Below are 19,587 nucleotides of genomic sequence, written 5' to 3' on the forward strand. Positions count from 1 at the left end.
ATATTTTTCTAGTGCCCCTTGATTGGCCTCACACTGTGGATTACAATGCTATCGTCACTGGCTGTCAGACGAGGCTAGGAATCAGGTCGAATGCTCTTTGTTAACGCTTCGTTCGACGTAAAAGGCCGAATTTAATGTTATAGATGACCTACATCTGAATGCCAACGAAGATGTAAGGGCGATTTTTCTGTAAATCATAATACTGTACATTACCGATGGAAGGTTTTATCGAGTTCTATTTCTTAGCCTTTTATTTAATTTTCCAAAACAGATTCTTAATGTGTTGATTGTAAATTTCAACAAAGATGGCGGCGGTGGATTTAAGTTGTGTTTTGTAAATGTGTGTAGTGAGATAGGAAACGAGGAGAAAATTAACGATAAAAAATAGTTCGTTATTTTGTTCGATGAAAAATATTTTGATCGATTCTAAACAGGACTTATGTTCCTAGTGTTTTAAAAATAACAAGCTTTTTAACTTTGGAATCATTTTTCTTTGGTAAGTTATTGTCAATGTTGTCAATAAAATATAGAATTATCAATATCTCTTCTTTTTCATCATTTATGAATAAAATATATACCTTTATTTCTTTGATTTATATTATAAATAAATATAGTTTTATCTCGTATTCTGTGTGTTAAAATAGGTCTGCATTATTTTAAAATAAAGCAAATGTCTTTTTTCATATTTATACAACTGAGGCTGGGATTTTTATTATTATTTTATTCATTGTTTCGATCTATCAAATAATTTTATGAAAAGCTAGAATTTGTGAAATATTTTTTTTTACAATTCTTAAACATACATGTATATAAATACATGAATAGTAGACACCTACGACATTTTAAATGAGACTTTACCAAAATTACCACACTTAATCTAATGCCTCGCCTAACTAAATCAGAAATTTCGGAAATTTCGTTTTAACGGTTTGATTGATTTCATGTAAAAATCATAATCCAAATCATATTAATGATTTGATATTTATAAACTGTGAAACCATCGATTTTCTAAATCTAACCAAGCTAAATATTACGTAAAGGTGGTTTTTATAAGTTAGTTTTTTCAATTCGTAAATTCAAGTTTGATTTGGTTGATTCAGAAGGAATTCGTGAATAAAACCAATTTTGATTATAATCAAAATGAATAACAATAACACCTATATTATGAAGATTTTATATTTATATAATATATGAAGAATGGTTATCATAAATCATAACTTTATCTAAACAATTATAAATAATTTTGGTGAAGACATTCGCAAGACATTAGAATGATCTGTTCTCATTTTCGTTAGATATAAAAATCGCCATGTTTTTATTTTCTCTTCAAAATATTTTCAAGTCGCCTTGTTTATGTTTGAATATTCATATTTTGTCATGATGGTGCATACTTTATGTGGTATATTAAACCAGGAAAGTATTTTAATAGCTTTTTTGACGATGTACAATCCCTATTTCCAGCTAGACATCAGCTCATGGTGTATTGATTTGGAAATAGAAGCACATCTGTGCTCCGTGTGCTATTCCGCCCACCGGTGAGAGCATAATGATATTTATGATTTCAGACCAAAATTTATACATGTAGGATATCATGCACATGTTCTTTTTCAGTTTCATTCTAAATATGAGCTTATTCGATGTGTTTCTTGATTGAATAAAAAAAACGCCTTTTATGGGGGAAAACTTTTGTGTATTTTTCAATATCAGGTGTGTCTTAATTAGAAAATGAAATAAAAAGAAATTCATTCTGAAAGTATCAATGTTTGTACATATAAATATTTAATGGGTTTTTGGTGCATCTTTTGTTTACCTTATAGCATGATTAAATAAAAGAAAGAAAAAAATCTTTTAATGAACAAGTTAAAACTTTTGCTATTCCTCGGGTTTTCTTCATTTCTAGAAAGATATACAATGTACTTCAATCTTCTTTTATTCGTTTTATTTATTAGATTAGTAAGATTTGTTGATGTTCGTTATCTTTGCATTTTCATTTTGATAATTTGATTTTTTTTCTTTCTTGTAATCCACTCTGACTTTCTTCAAAAGTTTTAGGATATTTTCATCCTCTGTTAGTTAAAACTTCATTTCAACGCCATTCACGTCATTTTCACATTATACGAAAATGATTATCCTGTTGTATTTGCTATTACTATAGTCATTGTAAATATTTCAAGACAGCAATGAAGAAAATGTTATTAAAAATCACAACAGATGCTCAAAACGTGTTGCTAATTTTTGTCAATTAGAATTTTCCAAAAGCAAACACTCTTTCTGTTAGTTGCACCATGTCAATTCCTTTGATGTAAAAATATTAACAATTTAATTTATCCATAAATCTATATATATTTCAATAAAACTTTGACATCATTACAGCAAAGAACTAAACGAATATTTAATGTATTGTGCTTTCGTGGTGAGATAATTCTGTGGACAGGTATATTGATTTATCTAATTGAAAACATGCTTTAGTTAATTGTGAAATTTATTAATCAGGGATGAAAATGGGATATTTTGTATAAAATTATTCATGTTCATAATTATCGAGTTATTTTTCAGTACAGTTAGTGGAGAGAGAAAGAGAATCAATAATAATAGACGGAATAGAAAAGAGCAATACGAAATAATGATGAAATAATGAGGTACCAGATGAAAGAGGAGCAATAAATGAGTTAGAATAACCTGACTTAAAGCATTCTTTCAAGAAAATTATTTTTTTTTTAAAATTGTAATCCCTGACTTCAACCATTCTTTCTAGAATATGATTTTTTTTAAAAATGTTAATTCTTAAACAAAGCCAAAAGAGACAGTTTACCATACAATAAAAACAATTAGATTTCATATATGACCACAGGGAAAAAAACAAAATTTCTTCCCTGGGTTTAAAAATTTCAACAAAACTTTAGGTTACTACAGTTATCAAAATTATATGATACCCAATACATTTGTTATTTGTGTCATTATCTGGGATTAGAGCATGAAGTAGAATAGATCTTGGAAAAAAAAACTTTGAGTCAAAAGATGACGTATATCTAACGCAAGCGATTTCTCTATTCAAATTCACGAAATTCATATACACATATTCACATTTACATTCCTCTGAACCCCAAACAGATTTAAAAACTCAGGTTTACTATTCTTCAAAATTAAAAGAAAATGGTATATTTATTGCTCTTTAATAAATTAAATTCAAGACTATGCACAGCTGTTCTTTAACACATGCATTTTCGATTCATTAAAACATATTTTATACAACACAGCAGGAATAAATCTCATTATAACATGGAAGAAAAAAGTGTCTCTCCTATGTTAATATTTATACACTATACTTATTAACTATTAGGCCGTGGCTTAATCATTGCAGTTTTTATCAAGTTATCCTTATAATAAATTCAAATTAATTAAAAAAGAAGGTTGACTTCGGGAAATATGGACAATCTGATATTTTCACATAAAAACATGGTCTTTAAATTTGTATAATTATGCATTTTCTTTTATTGTCCTAATTCCAAGGTGAAATACATGTTATTTTCAAAATATCATATTTCATTGTAAAGAAATTTCTTCTCTTAGAAGTGCATCATTTTTCCCTTCTTAATTAATAATACAATGGTATTCTTTATTCACAACAAATGAACAATTTGTAAAAACAATTTGTGGTCAACTGTAACTTCAGAACGAAATCCTACTACAATTTGCTGTTAACTTAATTTTACGACTTTGAACATTTAACACAGATACAAAAATATGCTTCGAATTTATTTTTAAGCAGTCACACGATAAAGCCCACCCGCTAGGATCCGAGACAAACTTGGATCACAGAATAGTGGCCATGCCAACATAACTAAATTCAAATGTAATTTCCATATTGATGAAAAAGCGCAATTTTTAAGGTCAGGCGAGACGTTCCTCGATAATATCTTACTTTTTTCTGAGAGTTATTAGTTGAAATATTGTAAGTTTCTTCATATAAAAAAGGATGTAGATTACCAGGTATTTGTGCAAAATTCAACGGCTTGTATTTCCTATATAATCATTGAATTACTGATATCATCGTTTTATGTTTTTACATCTTTTAAAACATTTGAAACCATTTTAAAACCCATAAGGTTATAATAATTTTCATTGGTTTACAGTATTACAAAGATATACAAAATCTTCTATTCTAGGAACGTATCGCCAGACCTTACATCCGAACAGGGAAATGCCATGAAGAAAATTGTCATTCCTTCACATGCATTATTCAGTTTACATAGTTATATGAAAAATAAAAAAAAGCTTATATACGGACAGATATATTCAATATTCTCTAGAATATATATACAATATCTATATTTTGCAAAAATTAGATAAAATATGTACATTGTAAATCTGCATTATTATTAAAACACCTAGTTCAAATTTATTATCCACATACAGATGTTTTCTATGGCGCCCTGAAATATCGCTTATATCGACGGCTATCAGAAATTACACTAGTAAATTTCAGGAAATTAGACTGATAACACTTTATCTGAAAATGTGTTATAAGCTAAAATTGTATGGCTTGAAAACCGAAATTCGGTTTGGTATTGGATGCTTATTGATCGCCAGACCAATGTAGAGCTTTAAATCTTTCAGTAAAGAAAAGATTCAGATTCATAGGGTCATTTTTGAAATGATTTACAAAAGCTGTCACAACAATGTTAGGTTTTTTTTCAATAACTTGATCAAATGGCCAAGAAAATAATGCTGCAAGTGAAAAAAAAAATTCCCTGTAATAAATTGGGAAATTTAAGCAACTTTTGCGAGTTATTCTGTTTCTTTTTTTTTCAATTTAAAGCTATACTCTGAAGAAATTTATTAACCCATTCAACATTATGTTCTACAGTACTGTACAATAGCACGTCAACATTCACACTTTTCATCTCCCTCTTCACAAAAGTTGAAAAAAAAATTCAAACACGCAGCTATTCTAGTGTCAATTTTACACATGTATTAAAAATTTGGTTACAAGAATTTGACGACATACCTTGAGCAGCCAGAGCAATTCCCGCTGGATGAAAATATCTATGGAAGTCGGAGGAGGTGGAGGGGGTCGTAGACCCTCGAGTGAGATCCTGAACGCACCCTCCTCCCCCCACAGACGAAGATCTCCCAGATTCACTGAAATTACTCCCATTGTAAGAAGAAATGTTTCCATTCAAAATCCGAGCTCTGTCTAATGAAAAATCTACAGGGGCGTCCATGATTGAATCCACAAGAAAATATAACTATCCTTTGGGAAACTGGTAATCATGTTCTCAATATCACTATCCTAAACTGAAACATTGCACTATATCTGAAATGAAGAAAATACAGATTTGTTAATAGTGCGTCAGACTGAGGGTCTCCATTTTATAATCTCTCTCTCTATTTTACCTGAATTTTTTCTCAAGCGTGCTTACGTAACCAATTTCTTCCTACTTTAATTTTAAACTACATCCTTGTATATGATTTAAAAGTTTTGATCCAAATAATATACAGGCTGTGTGAAGAACAGGTTTTTAACGCTGTTGATCGTGTACAATAGAAGGCCTGTGAAAAAGCGCACAAGTGTAGATACCCTAAGCTGTGTCGCATGACAGGCTTTCTCAACCATGGAAACTTTTGCGTTTTTATCTATCATTTTTAACCATTGCCCAGTTTTTCAAAATATAGGGGGGCTTTTGTATGGGTAGAGCCGACAACAAAACAAAATCAGCATTTAAATAACTTTTATGTCTGAACTACCCTATATCACGCTATATATTCATTGCGATTCATACGAAGCAATTGATTCAATATTATCTACTTTATATATTTTTTTCTTTCTGATAGATATTAATTTAAGAAGGTCATAATTTTATCCATACACGTGATAATTTAAATTTATCATTCATTCAGTGCTAAAACATTAATCATAATGATACGGCTACAACAACTAATATTAACGAAAAATAAATTGTAGGCAAGGAATTTATTAGTGTTCAGGCAAAAATGAGAAGTCTGAGTGGGAAATGATGTATGTCTGTGTCGTTGTGTCGGGGGAAAACAGCTACGTGTTCTTCATCAGAAAATTAAATTGACCAAGGTATATTAGTTTCGGAATTTAATTAAAAGGTTGTCAAATCGCCTAAACACTATTTCTTAAATAATTAAAAGGTATACATGTATAGATGTTTGTATGTATATGTATGAGGCAAGCTCCGAAGTATTATTTTTGAGATAGGGATTTTCTTTCTTTTTTTTTTTTTTGATTTTATTAATCTATTAAATACTCTATGAAATAATTCTAATGAAATATTTTGAGACATTTGATTTTGTTTGAACCAAAACCGTTTCATTTAAAATGCCCGGTTTATCAACAGCTACAAATAACTACTTTCCCATAATTGATTCTTGTATCTTGGATGAGATAATCGTAAAATCAATGATTTATTTTTTGTTTATTATTATTTTTATAAAAAATTCATTTCCATTTATTTTCATCTTTAAGGTTATATATTTTAGGGTTAATGTAAAACAGGTAGCTTCAAATATGAGAGTCCATTTTTTTTCTACAGGGCGTCCTTAGTCGGATATTTTCTTCTTTCATTTTAAGTTTGACATGAATCCCTCTCGGGATACAAAACTTGTTTTTGCTCTTTTAAAATCCTTCCGATATATTCCTGCCCGGAACATAGCGAAATTTCCCCCCGAAATTGTTGTTTACATTTCTAGTCACAAAATATCTACATGATTCACGTATGATTCAGGGAATGTCATGTGTGTATTTGTTTATAAATTGTATCAAAAAACTCTTTTCTTACCTTATTTCGAGAATCCGTAAATGTTAAATCCATTTGAAGCATATACCAGTGTTTTCTATACTGTCTGCACAAACTGCGCCTGTACAGAGCGATAACGATTTTATCATACACATTCGACGCGGTTTACTAAGCAAGGCACATTGAATTATTGTTGGTACGGGGTTGTCTCTCGCAAAGAATGTTAGCTGCGATTTGATTGGCTGTCCGTAAATCCCCCGTGGACACATCTATCTGTTTTCGTTTTACATACGTGTTTCAGTGTTCTCTGGTAAACAAATACCAGTGTTGGAAGGGGAGAAGAGCTTTCTCTGGAACGAAGGTACTCTGCAAATCGAATCGGGACGCATGTGGTCATGTTTATAACGATTCATTTAGCCCGGATTTATGTTTAGCATTTTTGTGTTTTAATGGAAGTCGCGCATTCAGATTTCTGCAAGGCATAACTATCGCAAACACCATCATTTGAAGTGGTGACCTCGTTTTACTTATAATCTATATGCTTTGGGGATCTAGAAACTGTTTATTTATATTACAATCACGTGGAGTGCTGTATGGGTTATTCATGATGGACAACGCCACAGCGGATCTGATCTCTTTAAATCAATGGAGAGTATTAAGTTGCCAGCACTGTCGTTTGTAATTGAAAGTTGAGAGTTTTTGTACTAAACTGGGCGCTAGCAAATCTCGCCACTTGTAATGCGGGTGAAATCGTCGGTCAGGGATATTTTTAGCGTGTGAGCTTGTGCTGCTTCGCGGCACCATGTGCAAATTTGAAATTAACAATATGTCTATTTGTAGTGTTCATATCGCTTTTATGATCGCTTCACCGTAAGTATTAATTTCAGGAATCTTGTACGAAAATGCTGAGGTTAAAATCAGTATGCATTTTGTTTTGCGTTATTTTAAATTAAAAAGTAGAATAGTATTTTAAAAATTTGTTCTAATTGGTGTTTTTCATGAAATGTTCTGTCTTTAGAGACAGAGTTGTGTTTCGGAATATATATTTCCATTATTATGTTTACATTATATAAAACAAACATTGCGTGTCATAAATAAAAAAAAAATAATGCATGACATACATCAATTCTAAATATGCATGAAACATATAAGGGTATGGAATTGATAATTTTTATTTGTTTTGATGACTTTTTTCTGTATAAATGTGTCAGATTTGAACCTCAGTATGCTGCATCTAAATTTTAAATATTGGTTTGATATATTCCACAAAAAAATAATAATAAAGACATGTATATTGTACGTAATTTTTGTTTATTTATATTAATAAATTTTAGACATGATTTTATAATGCGTCTGTTTTTAGTACGAAAGGAACTAATTAAATCATTAAAATTGAACTTGTGTTTTCCATAGGGATATTAATGATTTAAGGAAAATATTTTGCACGGTTTTTTGGCAAAGAAAACAAAACAAATATGCTTATTAAGGATGATTTTATTCTAACTATCAAGCCTTAAAACATTTTTTTTTATTTGGAAATTGCAAATATGTTATTTCGATGGGGGAAAATTTACCCGTGCGGTAAAAATGAATATTCAAATGTTGTACTAAAGGTTTATATTGTGATGGTCTGTTATCCTCGATCTTCGTAAAATTTTGTTGTGCTGCGGTCATTCGATGAGCGGGGAATTAATCCCCTGAAATACCCTGGTCATTGATATGCTCTCCGTCTAATCAATGCTGTTTCTATTTTAAGATAATGTTTACAAGACAATCGATAAATTGCTTTTATAGAAGCATGTCTTTCAGAGCGAGATGTGAACACGAGGAGATATGAATGAATGTCACACACAGACGGATTGAACAACGAAGATTGGGAGCAAAGAAAAACTAATTTATATCAAAATTTCTTTACAATGTAAACCAGAACGTTTTTCTATTGAGCTCTAAAATTTTAAAATTTATGTTAAAAAATGAATGCATGGCGTTTTTAACGTGCTAAATATTTAATAAGATTGTTAAAATTCAGTGATGAGTTTCTTTTACTTAAATATTAAAAAGAAATTCACATAAATATTCTTATCATTATTTTTGGTCTAAACTCTTTTTACTTGGAGGAAATTTATATTTTCAAGCGAAAAATATGTAAATATCAACCTGAAAACAACAAATGCATTTAAAGGATTTTGAACGTGTATTGCAGTTTATTATATACAAATATAAAGCAGCGATACCCCCATCAAAGTATTTTGTAAAGTATTGCAGTTTAAAAAAAAATAACACATATAATACCCCCCAAAAAAGAACAAACAAAATATTATTTTAAAAAAAAGATTGTTGACAAACTTTAACTTTTAGATGTATTTATGTAAAATAATATTTTATCGTTCGATTTTTATTTGAACGCTAATAATACCATTACAATATTACAGTATTTTTTTTTTTTTGCTGCAGTGTTTCATATCCTTCGTTTTCAATCAGTGAAAAATATAATTCTTCAAATATTATCAATGTAAGATTGTTTAATATATGCAACAGAAATTGCAACGTAAAGGATTTAGTAAAATATGATACATAGTTAAAATTTATTCTCGATTAACTTCAGATATGACTGTAACCATACATTTAATCCTCTGTCACAATGTGTTGATAATGGTTTGTTTAAATATGATAAAATGTGGTTAAATTTGTACCACATAACCTCATTTTTGGGGCTTTCTTGGTTGGCCTTTAGAGATAAAAAGAATTGTAAACTTACAAATTCTGTAGATACGTAATGAAAATTTTTACACTTTGAAATTGTGTGTGGCTGTCATACAAGAAAACCAAGTTACATATTTCAATTTATATAAATATTGTTACATATATTTGAAATTTTTTTATGAACTTGAATGTTAAAATAATTTATACATTTTTTTTATGAAATTATTATTCTTGCTATCTTTTTTACAGTGATTTTTCAGAAAAATGAAAAAAAGATTTTTTTTAAATTATACCTGCACTGATTCATTAGTTTATATATGGTCAATTTGGCTAGGGAAAATAATATAGAAACCACTGTTTAATTAGTAAATAAACAATAAATTGTTGAACGTATATCTTTTTATGGAATTGTGCTTTTTTGCATTAAATTAGGGAATTTTAAGGAGTAACCATATAGAGAGTCATTACAATAAAATAAAACTTTGTATATGCTAAATATTTCGGTGTTCCTTTTGATCAATTGCTCTATTTAAGTGGTCGACTAGTACTTATATTAGAACATATTTAATGTAACGTTAATTATACTTATTCAACATTTTTCGTTCATTTTCCTAGCATCGCTAAAGGGGAAAAAACAAATAAACCAAAATCTTTATTTGGTGGATATCTTTGAAACATTGCATAATTTTTCAATGGAATAAAAAAAAGAAGGGACGAGTGATTCAAACTGGAAAGTATGTGGAATAATTTTAATTGCAGAAATTGTTGGTGACTAATAAATTGCATAAATAACGTATTATGTAAGATGTTCTCAATCAAAAAACACGTCATTAATCTGCTCATGAAAGAGTGGATTGTTAAAATTGCATATTCAATCTTTTTCTATATCATTCCTTCTCATTGGTTTAAAATTGCCAATACACGTGGTCACAATTTTTGCCAGGAATGCTTGGAGTCTATTTCAGCGTTATAAAAAATATTGGACGTGATTTTGGATATCTTTAGATATAGTAAATTGCCAGGTACTGTGAATTATAAATGTGGCAGACAGATTGTGTTGTGTTTGCTTAGGAAAACTTGAGTGATATTCACGCAGAAAAAATATTAACGTATCATATGTATCCGTTTCTAATGCAAGGGATTTTCTTTGTATTATTTTTTTGCAATCCCTCTGCAACTAAGAATTTGTTTGAACTTCAAATTACAGACAATTTATGCTGGAAAATATATTTTCATTTTATATACAAAGATTGTGTATCAAATCTGAAATGAAACCAGTTTATATCTATTTTTTATTATTCTGAATATTAAGTAAACAAAACATCGATTAACGTTAACATAGATAAACAGTACAAAAGTAGTCATGAATTGTATGTGTATATTTACAATATTTTGAAAAATTTATATATGAAGAAAAACATAGAATTTAAACGCAAGTTACGTGTCTAAAAATACCCAAAACAATGAATTTAAACGCTTACATTTCTAACATACGTAATTAGGTTGCCATAACGTACTTGTTATTTGGTATTTTCAGCTTCCATCAATCATGCTGGACAATTATACAAACCTAATCAAGATTTGCTTATTGATACCGAAATATTAGGAAAAAACATAATTCTTTTCAATGTTGGCCATAAATAAACATAAACTTTCAATCAGAATAGATAACTGAAAGGATTTTACATGTTCAAGTAATATAACCCAATTGGCCTCAGAAAACACAGGGAATAAGATAAAATTACCTACTTATTTTTAAATCCAAAATTTATAATGTACAGTTTATCAAAGGTGTACTATAGTATTCTGTTGAAATTGATTTGTATGTAATTCATGGAAAACGTCTGCAGTGTTTTCTTGATAATTGTTATACAATTTCGTATATTCTAATTTTAGCACTGAAAATATCTGAACAGACTTTATTTTAGAAATTTATTGATAAATAACAAAACAGTATTTAAAGCAACCAGTCTCGAACAAAATATAACTAACATTGATACTTTTAATCTTTTATTATAGACTATAATACTTGATTAAAATCTCAGTGAGAAAGAGTTAGTTTTTTAGAACTTGAACCCCAGATATGGTTTATTTATCAAGGTTTAGATTGTCTTCGCTAAGGATGTAACTTCTTGATCTTTGATAAACCCAACGAAATATTTTACCCCTTTATATTTACAACTGTTTCACAGAGAAAAGTTCAGTCACTTAGTTAAAAATCAAACTATTTATTTAATGGAATAAATTTTGTCAGAATATAGAAGAATAAAAGGAAGATCATGAAGGCGTATATAAAATAACGTTTTGGTGCATTACTGTTTGGAATTAACTTTGGACTAAAAATTGGCAATTTACTAGATAGTGTGATATTTTAAAAATATCTTTCAATTTTATTATAGAACACGCAAAATAACAATATTTTTATAATGTTTTGATGGTGTTTCCCGATATATTGCTATTTTTATTTATTTATGTCAATGCAGTAAAAAATTGAATTAAACTGATATTTAATAGTTATTTTCCTAGATGAATTTTGATTTGTTCACACGTTTATCTGCTTACGGTTGTTGCTAAAGATAGAAGTGGTGCATGTTTTAAAACATCATATCATATTGTATGATTCAAATGACCGAACCTTGCAAGTAAGGAAATTTCAAATTTTTTATTTAAAAAAGCATCTGAAAGACATATAAACCTCGTGCCATTAAAAGTATTTTAGGAAAACATTAATTTTGCTAACGAAATAACACAGCCTTAGAAAGGTGAAAGTTGATGCGTTCCAGATACTCACAAGGTTAAGTTGGTCTATAATTTAACAATTTTTATTGTGTTTATTCCAAAAAATGAATTAACTCTTACTTTGATATAGTCGTAAATTCGAAGGTTAATGGTGTACATAATCATCCAAATGTCTCTGGTCTGGGAACAATGTTTGTGGACGGTAATTTCAATTAAGATATCTTTTTGTGTTTGGTTTATAATGCAACGAGCTGGATTTTCAAGTTCGGGTGTAAAAAAAAATATTAGACGGAGCGGAAAATATTCTATTTATTTGTCAATGACAAGATATGAATACATTTTATTATTATCTTTTATTTTTTCTCCCAGGGGTTCCATGACCAAATCAGTTCCGCCTCAAATCAAGTGTTTCGTGAAGCATTATTTTGTTAAAAATACAACTTCGAGAAATTTACAAAGAAAACTAGAATATGAAAAGAATATACAATTTATTTTATAAGCTTCTTTATGTTTATCATGAGGAAAATGGTATATATACATATAAAAGGTTTTCAACAACAATTTCTAAGGAACAAAACCTACACTATTATGAAAAAAAAGATAACGACATATAAAATTATTTTATCAAGAACATGTCACGTATTCAGACAAAAGCTCTACTATCTATAAGGAACATTTGTCTGTTACCACATTCAGTTAGTACTCTATCTGATCTGTAGAGTTCTTGTAATCACACACCGTTATTTACAATTTCAAATGAACGTTGCGAAATTTACATGCTGATGAAATTTTCATTTGAGCTTGCATAAATTTAAAACTATTGGCGTCAAAGAAATGTGCATGCAGTGATGTTCGAAACAGAATAATTAATTTCATTCCTTTGGGTCTCATTAGGAACACACTTTCTCCATATCTCCTTTTTAGCTATATTGTTTGCGTGACTGCAAAATTTTTGTGTTTACATAAAACACAAGGAGAGACGTAAGAAATCATGAAAATGCATTCGGAAAGATAGCTTTTTTCCTTCTGAATATTTAATTGGTATACAAGAGTATTAAGTGAGGTCGAGGTAAATTTCTTTCTCATGTAAATTAATTAACATGTGTATTTATCATAATAAATAAAACACTGCTAATTGTTCCATAAATCATGTCAGCTTTTGGCGCTTCCAAAGAAATAAAGAAACGTAAACAAATTAAGAATTTTGAAAGATTTCTAATTTTTTCGTCATTCAATGTGTACAGATTTAAAAACTACATTCATAGGGGCTACTAAATAAGAGTGGAAGTCTGTCTTTAATAAATAATCCTATTGAAATTAAATAATCATTAACATTAACCGTCATCAGGATTGAAACTGCTTCCTTTTAACATTTTCAAATGGGTGTAAAATTGTTCGGATTTGGCATGATTTATCGCCAATTTACGACCAGAAAATTCGCTTATTCTGTGTTCAACATGTCCGGTGTTATCCTGTGATGAAATTCCACTCCTGTCATTTGCAAAACTGCACTCTGAAAATAATTCAGTATTAATTTTTTAACACACAAAAACCCATTTTCAGATACTAGTATTAAACATTTATTGTCACACACGGTGCGTTTTGTGTCACGTGAAAGATTATGAAATAAATGAGATTTAACGTATGTATTCACCTGATTATAAAAAAATACTGATTTTCAATAAGAATTATTTTTACAACAATATTGAGATGGTACATTTAAATCTAAATAGTTTTTGGGGAGAAAAAAAAATCAATTATATCAAAAACCCAATCTATGCATGGTGTTATTTGATACAATAAAATACATGTTGACCAACCGACAGAAAACCCAACAGATGCAAGTATATATATAAGGTCCTGCCATAGTCTATTTACGAGACAGCTTTCGTTTACGACATTATTAAAGGAAGTAAGCATTGTTTTGTTTTGAACATATTTTATTGACACCATGTCAAAGGGATTGGACACAAGTTCCAAAAACTTAGATAGTCCTCTCCCATTAAGCATTGAGTGTACATGTCCAAGTGCAGGAATGTTATTTTACTTTTTAAACATGCACATACATTAAAACTTTTTTATTGCTAATAAACACACTTTAATAACATATATTTTAATTAAACTATCTACATTTTTAAACCTATTTATCTGAAAAAGATTCTTTTTTTGCAATTTTGTGTATATTTCACATTAGCAATTTCAATCAAATATTATCTTAAAAATTAGATTAGCGTGCATTGTTAAGCTGTGGTATACTTATTGGTGTGAAAGAGTGTTCTGTGAATGTTTTGTTACCTGGTTTCCATTTTTAACCTACAAAACTGACTTCAAATATGAATTCGATTTGGACTAATGAAAAAGTACTACGTGAAATGTGATATGTAACTTGCATGGTTATCCTTTGCGCACTACATGACCTCTAATCCCGCCAAAACAAATACCCATCATAGTTTTTGCCTTTATGGTGTAATGTGATTTGTTTTCTTCGAGTTTCACGATAATTAAATTAGCTTTATTATATTATCTGATATTCAATACCTGAAGATTAATATTTCTATTAATGTAAATGCTCTTGATGAATTTCCATAATCCGTGAAAGATCCTAATTGATAGTGACGCAAATTTCATATGTTGTGATATTTGTAACTTTAAATCTGCAGTGATTGTCTTTCGTTTATATGTGTGTTTTGTGAGCAAGGTTATCTATCTTTTCTAAGTTTCTTTTCCAATCAATAAAACAGCAATGATTGACACTGACCTTTAAATCCTCAGAGTTGGGACCAGGTACCATACAGGAGTGAGCATCCCCTGCCGACCGGCCATACCCACCGTTGCAAAATTCAAAGTTATTTTCTCATAACGATAACCCTTTGGCATAATGACCAGGTATGGGCTCACGATCATAAACTGAGAATAGACTAAAGTTAAAATTTTGAAATATTTTAAAATTTTGAAATAGTTTGAAAATGAATAAAATTTTATTTTGTGTTCATGTTTTCACACGAAAAACATTTTTAAACACATTAGTCGAATTGCAAACGAGATTTTCAAAATACATATGAATACATTTTGGCAATAAGTATGATCTTCGTTTAAGGTCTTTTGGCTTGTAAAACTTTAAAATTAAAAACTGACTCCTTTCTCTCAGAGCAATCAGAGCCATATACATGTAGAACATTTTAAATGGACATAAGTATACAAAACATTCTGTGGTACAACAACAATCAAAAAGAAGCCGTGTGATGGTATTCTCAGCAACAATATGCACGTACCTTCACTGCACATATTGTGTTCTATCGGCATTTTTTTTCTTTGGTTGAAAAATAATATACCTGCATGTTACCTGTCACCGAGGACAATATGCTCCAAGCCTTACTACAGATATTGTCAACAATGTTAACGTTATAATGCTTCTATGGATGATGATGATGATGGTGGTGTTTATATAACGCGTTTGTCTCAACACTTAATATGGTCTGGGGACTATAGTATTACTATGTTTTTTGGTTGATGATAAAGAACATCTTTATAGTTTTGATATTTAAACATGTTTAGGTACTTACCTTTGGTGAATCGAGTAATTTAATTTAGGGGAAGTGGATTTTTTTCAGAGGTAGGAGGTCTTTGAAACTCCTTAAGCCCCCTAGTAAGTCTTTAGTGTTTGTCCAGGGGAGCTCCTAAAGTTAAAAGATTTAAAAGTAAAATTTAACTTTACAAGTGTAGTTACACTTCCACCTATAAACACAAACGTATTTTTTAAAGAAAGTCTATTTTTGTTTCAACTGTATATGCTACGACAATAACGAAAGATGGAAACATGGGATCATTTGTTTAACGATTGAATGCATTAATCATTCCATGTTCAATATTTCGTTTATGTCCCTGACTACCAAACCAAACTAGATAGTGATTCCTTAAATTTGCATTAATAATATTTTTTAAAGTAAATTTAAACCAAACATTTGAAAGGTGCACGGAGCATTCCATATTTTTGGTCCCCGCGCACTGGCATCCGACACAACGACACCCTGGGAAATTGGCATGCATATAAGGGATTTGATCCTTCACGTGTAAAATTTATATTTAATTGTAAATATCAAGAAATTTAAAACGTATCTCTGTTGATTGTATGTTGATTTACATCCCATTCGAGAACTTTTCACTCAAATAGAGACGTCACCATATATAGGGGAAGTGCTTCAAATTTAGACATTTACTCGGCAAATGTCTTCAACGAAAATATGTCGTGAAAGCTTCTTCAATTAGAAAATAGTTAGAAGTGTAAAATATATACCAATAATCAAATTATGCAAAAGTTCTCGTTAGAAACTATTCTGTCAAACTTATTTACATAATTTAGCTGTAATTTGAACACTTTCACTTTTGTTAGTTACTTGTACATGTATTTATGTTACACACAGCATATAATGTGATGAAGCCTCTGTAGCCTGAAAACACGTCTTATAGGATTTGTTTTCAAAATGAACAATATATTTACTTTTAAAAAGCTTCCAAAAATATTTAATAAAAAATATATGCAGACGGATGTGACCGGTCGGCTGAGGATGCTTACTACTCAAATGAACCTGATTCACCTCTGGAATTTCCGTGTCTTATGCCCTGTTCACATATTTGTATTGTTTGTGGATTTTTTTTTATATTTGATCCCTCTTTAATATCTTCTTTTTTTAATTTTGAATCTTGTAGTGGAATGGTTAGAGCGTCTGATCTGGAATCGTGGAATAAGGAAGTGATCCTTACGTCGCGGGTTAGAATCCGCTGCAGGACGTGTAGATCAGTCCTTCGATTGAGAATGTATTTAAACCGAGATCCTTAATCGCAGTAGGTGTCAACATGAAAAAATTCCTCTCTGCTCAATGACCCTGAGTTCCGAGCATAGGCTAAAATTTGCAGCCCTCAACCCAAAAGTGGTGGCTTCTTCATATGAGTAAATATTCTCGAGAGGGACGTTACCAAAAGTACATATACAAACAATTATTTTGAGTTAAAATGACTTACCTGTGCAATTGACGAATAGACAAAGAAACTTTGGGGGGGGGTCTATTTTGGGGTCTTCAATTTCACAAACCTATGCAAAACTATCTTTTAAAAAGTAAAAATTTAGTCGAACATTTTATATTTATTATCGTCTTCATCATAATATCTTTATGAATGTAATAACAAAAACAAAACTTTCAAAATCATCTGCTATATGTACATGCTTAGAACTAGCTGAAATAGTATAGTTGGCACATCAAAGAGCTACACATGCATATTCGTAAAACGGTCATGTATTTTCAAGGCCTTTCTCTGATTTTGTCACTTATAGAAATTCTTTTAGTTGCATTCATCAGCCATAGAAGAGAAAATGCATTTACACTTCTTGCCGATGGAAAATCATTTTGAACACAAGTTTTCCCCCGAACAAAAACCCGCCCCTCCTTCATTTTCCAAGGAATTTGAAGGTATTTAAAAGAATTTCTAAAAAAAAAAACTTAGACAAGTAAAGTTTCATCTTTAGTAGGAAATGGATTCGGAAATTTTCGTATCAAGAACAGTTTTCTGGAATGAGACGATTAATTAAAGAAACGATTTTTCCCTTGATGTTGCAAGTAAAGCAACTGTTATATTTATGCAAAATAATGTCCTTTTTTGCAAGGGAGCCAAATGTTGTATTTATCTATAAATTTAAATTTGACGTATTTTTATGCATATCATGACAGTGTTTCTTAATATGCAACCTACATGTATATACCTATAAATTTAACTAAATTATTTAAAAATTTAGAGAGGGTATGCGCCTTCTCTACATCTCCTTAATCTGCCAGTCCTCTACCACTACCGCTCAAGTGACTGCACAAATCACCCACCAAAGCGCCGTTGTCAGGACGAAAAGTGACCCCGGGGATCGTTGATTTTCGACCAAAAGACTACGTAGAAATTATTATATTCGACAGGGTTCATTTTTCTTCGTTACACAAGCAATTTACTTCTGGATTACTAAAGACTACTTGCATTTGCAACGCTAATTCTTATTCACAAAATTACAATGGTATAAATTCTGTTCGTCACAATAAAAAAACCCCACACATTACTATAGTATATACCGACTCACCTCTCTCTTCCTCAAGTATAACCCACCCAACAGAGGCTCGTATTGTATACTAGTATAGATCACACGCTGCAGCGCTTCCGGTAGAATCTAGAATTCGGGATTTTCAGGGCCCTTGCAGAAATCCCGGAGATCTCATTACCAAGAAAAGGTTAACATGGGAATATATATGGCAAGGTTTAACACTTTTGTTGAATTATTTGTCGTAAACTATGTTTACATTTACAAATTAGGGCGTAAGGCTTTGACTGGAATGTTACATGTAATGAATGAGAGAAAATACCCATTCAATAAAATGTACAAATTATAACAAATGAATAATTAATATTTAGTAGAATATATAGCCAGCATATATAGCCAGTATAAATAAGGTGTTCTATATGTTAATATGTGCTACATGGCTTTGGTTTTTTGTGGGTCCAGAAAAAAAAAAGTTGGTGTTCGGGGGAGAAACCCCCACTGTAAAAAAAACAAGTAGTAGATTCACTGTCCATACAATCACTACCTTAATAGTAGTTTTACCAGATATTGGTATATTTACTAGATAAGATTAGTAAATTTAGAATTGATGAGTAACTTTCACTAGGTATCTAAGTATATATACGACCCCTGCTCCACAACTCACTATCTTAACCAGTAAACTGAAAGTTTACTAATCACGATTTACGAAACACACTATTTAAATTCACTAGGTTTTTCTTTCAGTGCAAATGCTTCTGGATTTTTTTTTCAATCTGATTTTTTCTAACCCAAAACATGAATTTTAAGACTACATCGATGTATTTAAATATATAATTATATTTTATAGATAGATCTAGGTCATAGAGAAATACACTATGGAATATCGAGGGAAGTATATGAAAACTGTGATTTTTGAAAAATCATACTTTTCAAAATAGTCTGTTTTCTTTTTGAACTATGTAAACCTTTCTTTATCTGACCAACTACATTTATTATAAAAACATTACAATAGATGTAAAATAAATTCAATTATTTTTAAACGGTCTGATTTGAAGACAATGTTGAAATATCTTACTTAATCTTCTATCCCATGTTCATGAATTGGAATTTGAAAATACTTCATATGCATTTATTTATTGAGAAAAGGTCAAATGAATGTGGAAATTAATAGAAAAAAAAAACTTTTTGTCTATCAGATAAGAAGCAAAGTTACACAGGTGAGTATTGTGTCCCAAGGGCCAATTGTTTAGTTTTAATTCACTAAATTTTCAAAGTATAACATTTTTAAAACAACTTTCCTTTCAAACT

The 19,587-nt window shown here is 30.1% G+C and overlaps 1 protein-coding gene and 1 long non-coding RNA gene across 2 annotated transcripts in view; both read right to left on the bottom strand.

The window, feature by feature from the left end:
• Window positions 1-6,954, bottom strand: part of LOC134266801 (uncharacterized) — a 36,268-nt gene extending 29,314 nt beyond the window's left edge. The window contains 2 exon segments of the mRNA XM_062749027.1: window positions 5,009-5,317; window positions 6,807-6,954. Of these exon segments, the coding sequence (XP_062605011.1) occupies window positions 5,009-5,225 (217 nt within the window). The 5' untranslated portion in view covers window positions 5,226-5,317; window positions 6,807-6,954.
• A 5,723-nt stretch (window positions 6,955-12,677) lies between these two features.
• Window positions 12,678-15,876, bottom strand: LOC134266793 (uncharacterized). Its single transcript, XR_009992037.1, has 2 exons — window positions 15,770-15,876; window positions 12,678-13,719 (listed from the first exon to the last, which is right to left on the bottom strand). It is a non-coding gene; the product is annotated as an uncharacterized LOC134266793 (long non-coding RNA).
• Window positions 15,877-19,587: the final 3,711 nt, after the last annotated feature.

This window comes from Saccostrea cucullata, unplaced genomic scaffold (assembly GCF_032062105.1).
Source record: "Saccostrea cucullata isolate Sc308-1 unplaced genomic scaffold, CSIRO_AGI_Scuc_v1 ctg327, whole genome shotgun sequence".
Lineage (NCBI taxonomy): Eukaryota > Metazoa > Mollusca > Bivalvia > Ostreida > Ostreidae > Saccostrea > Saccostrea cuccullata.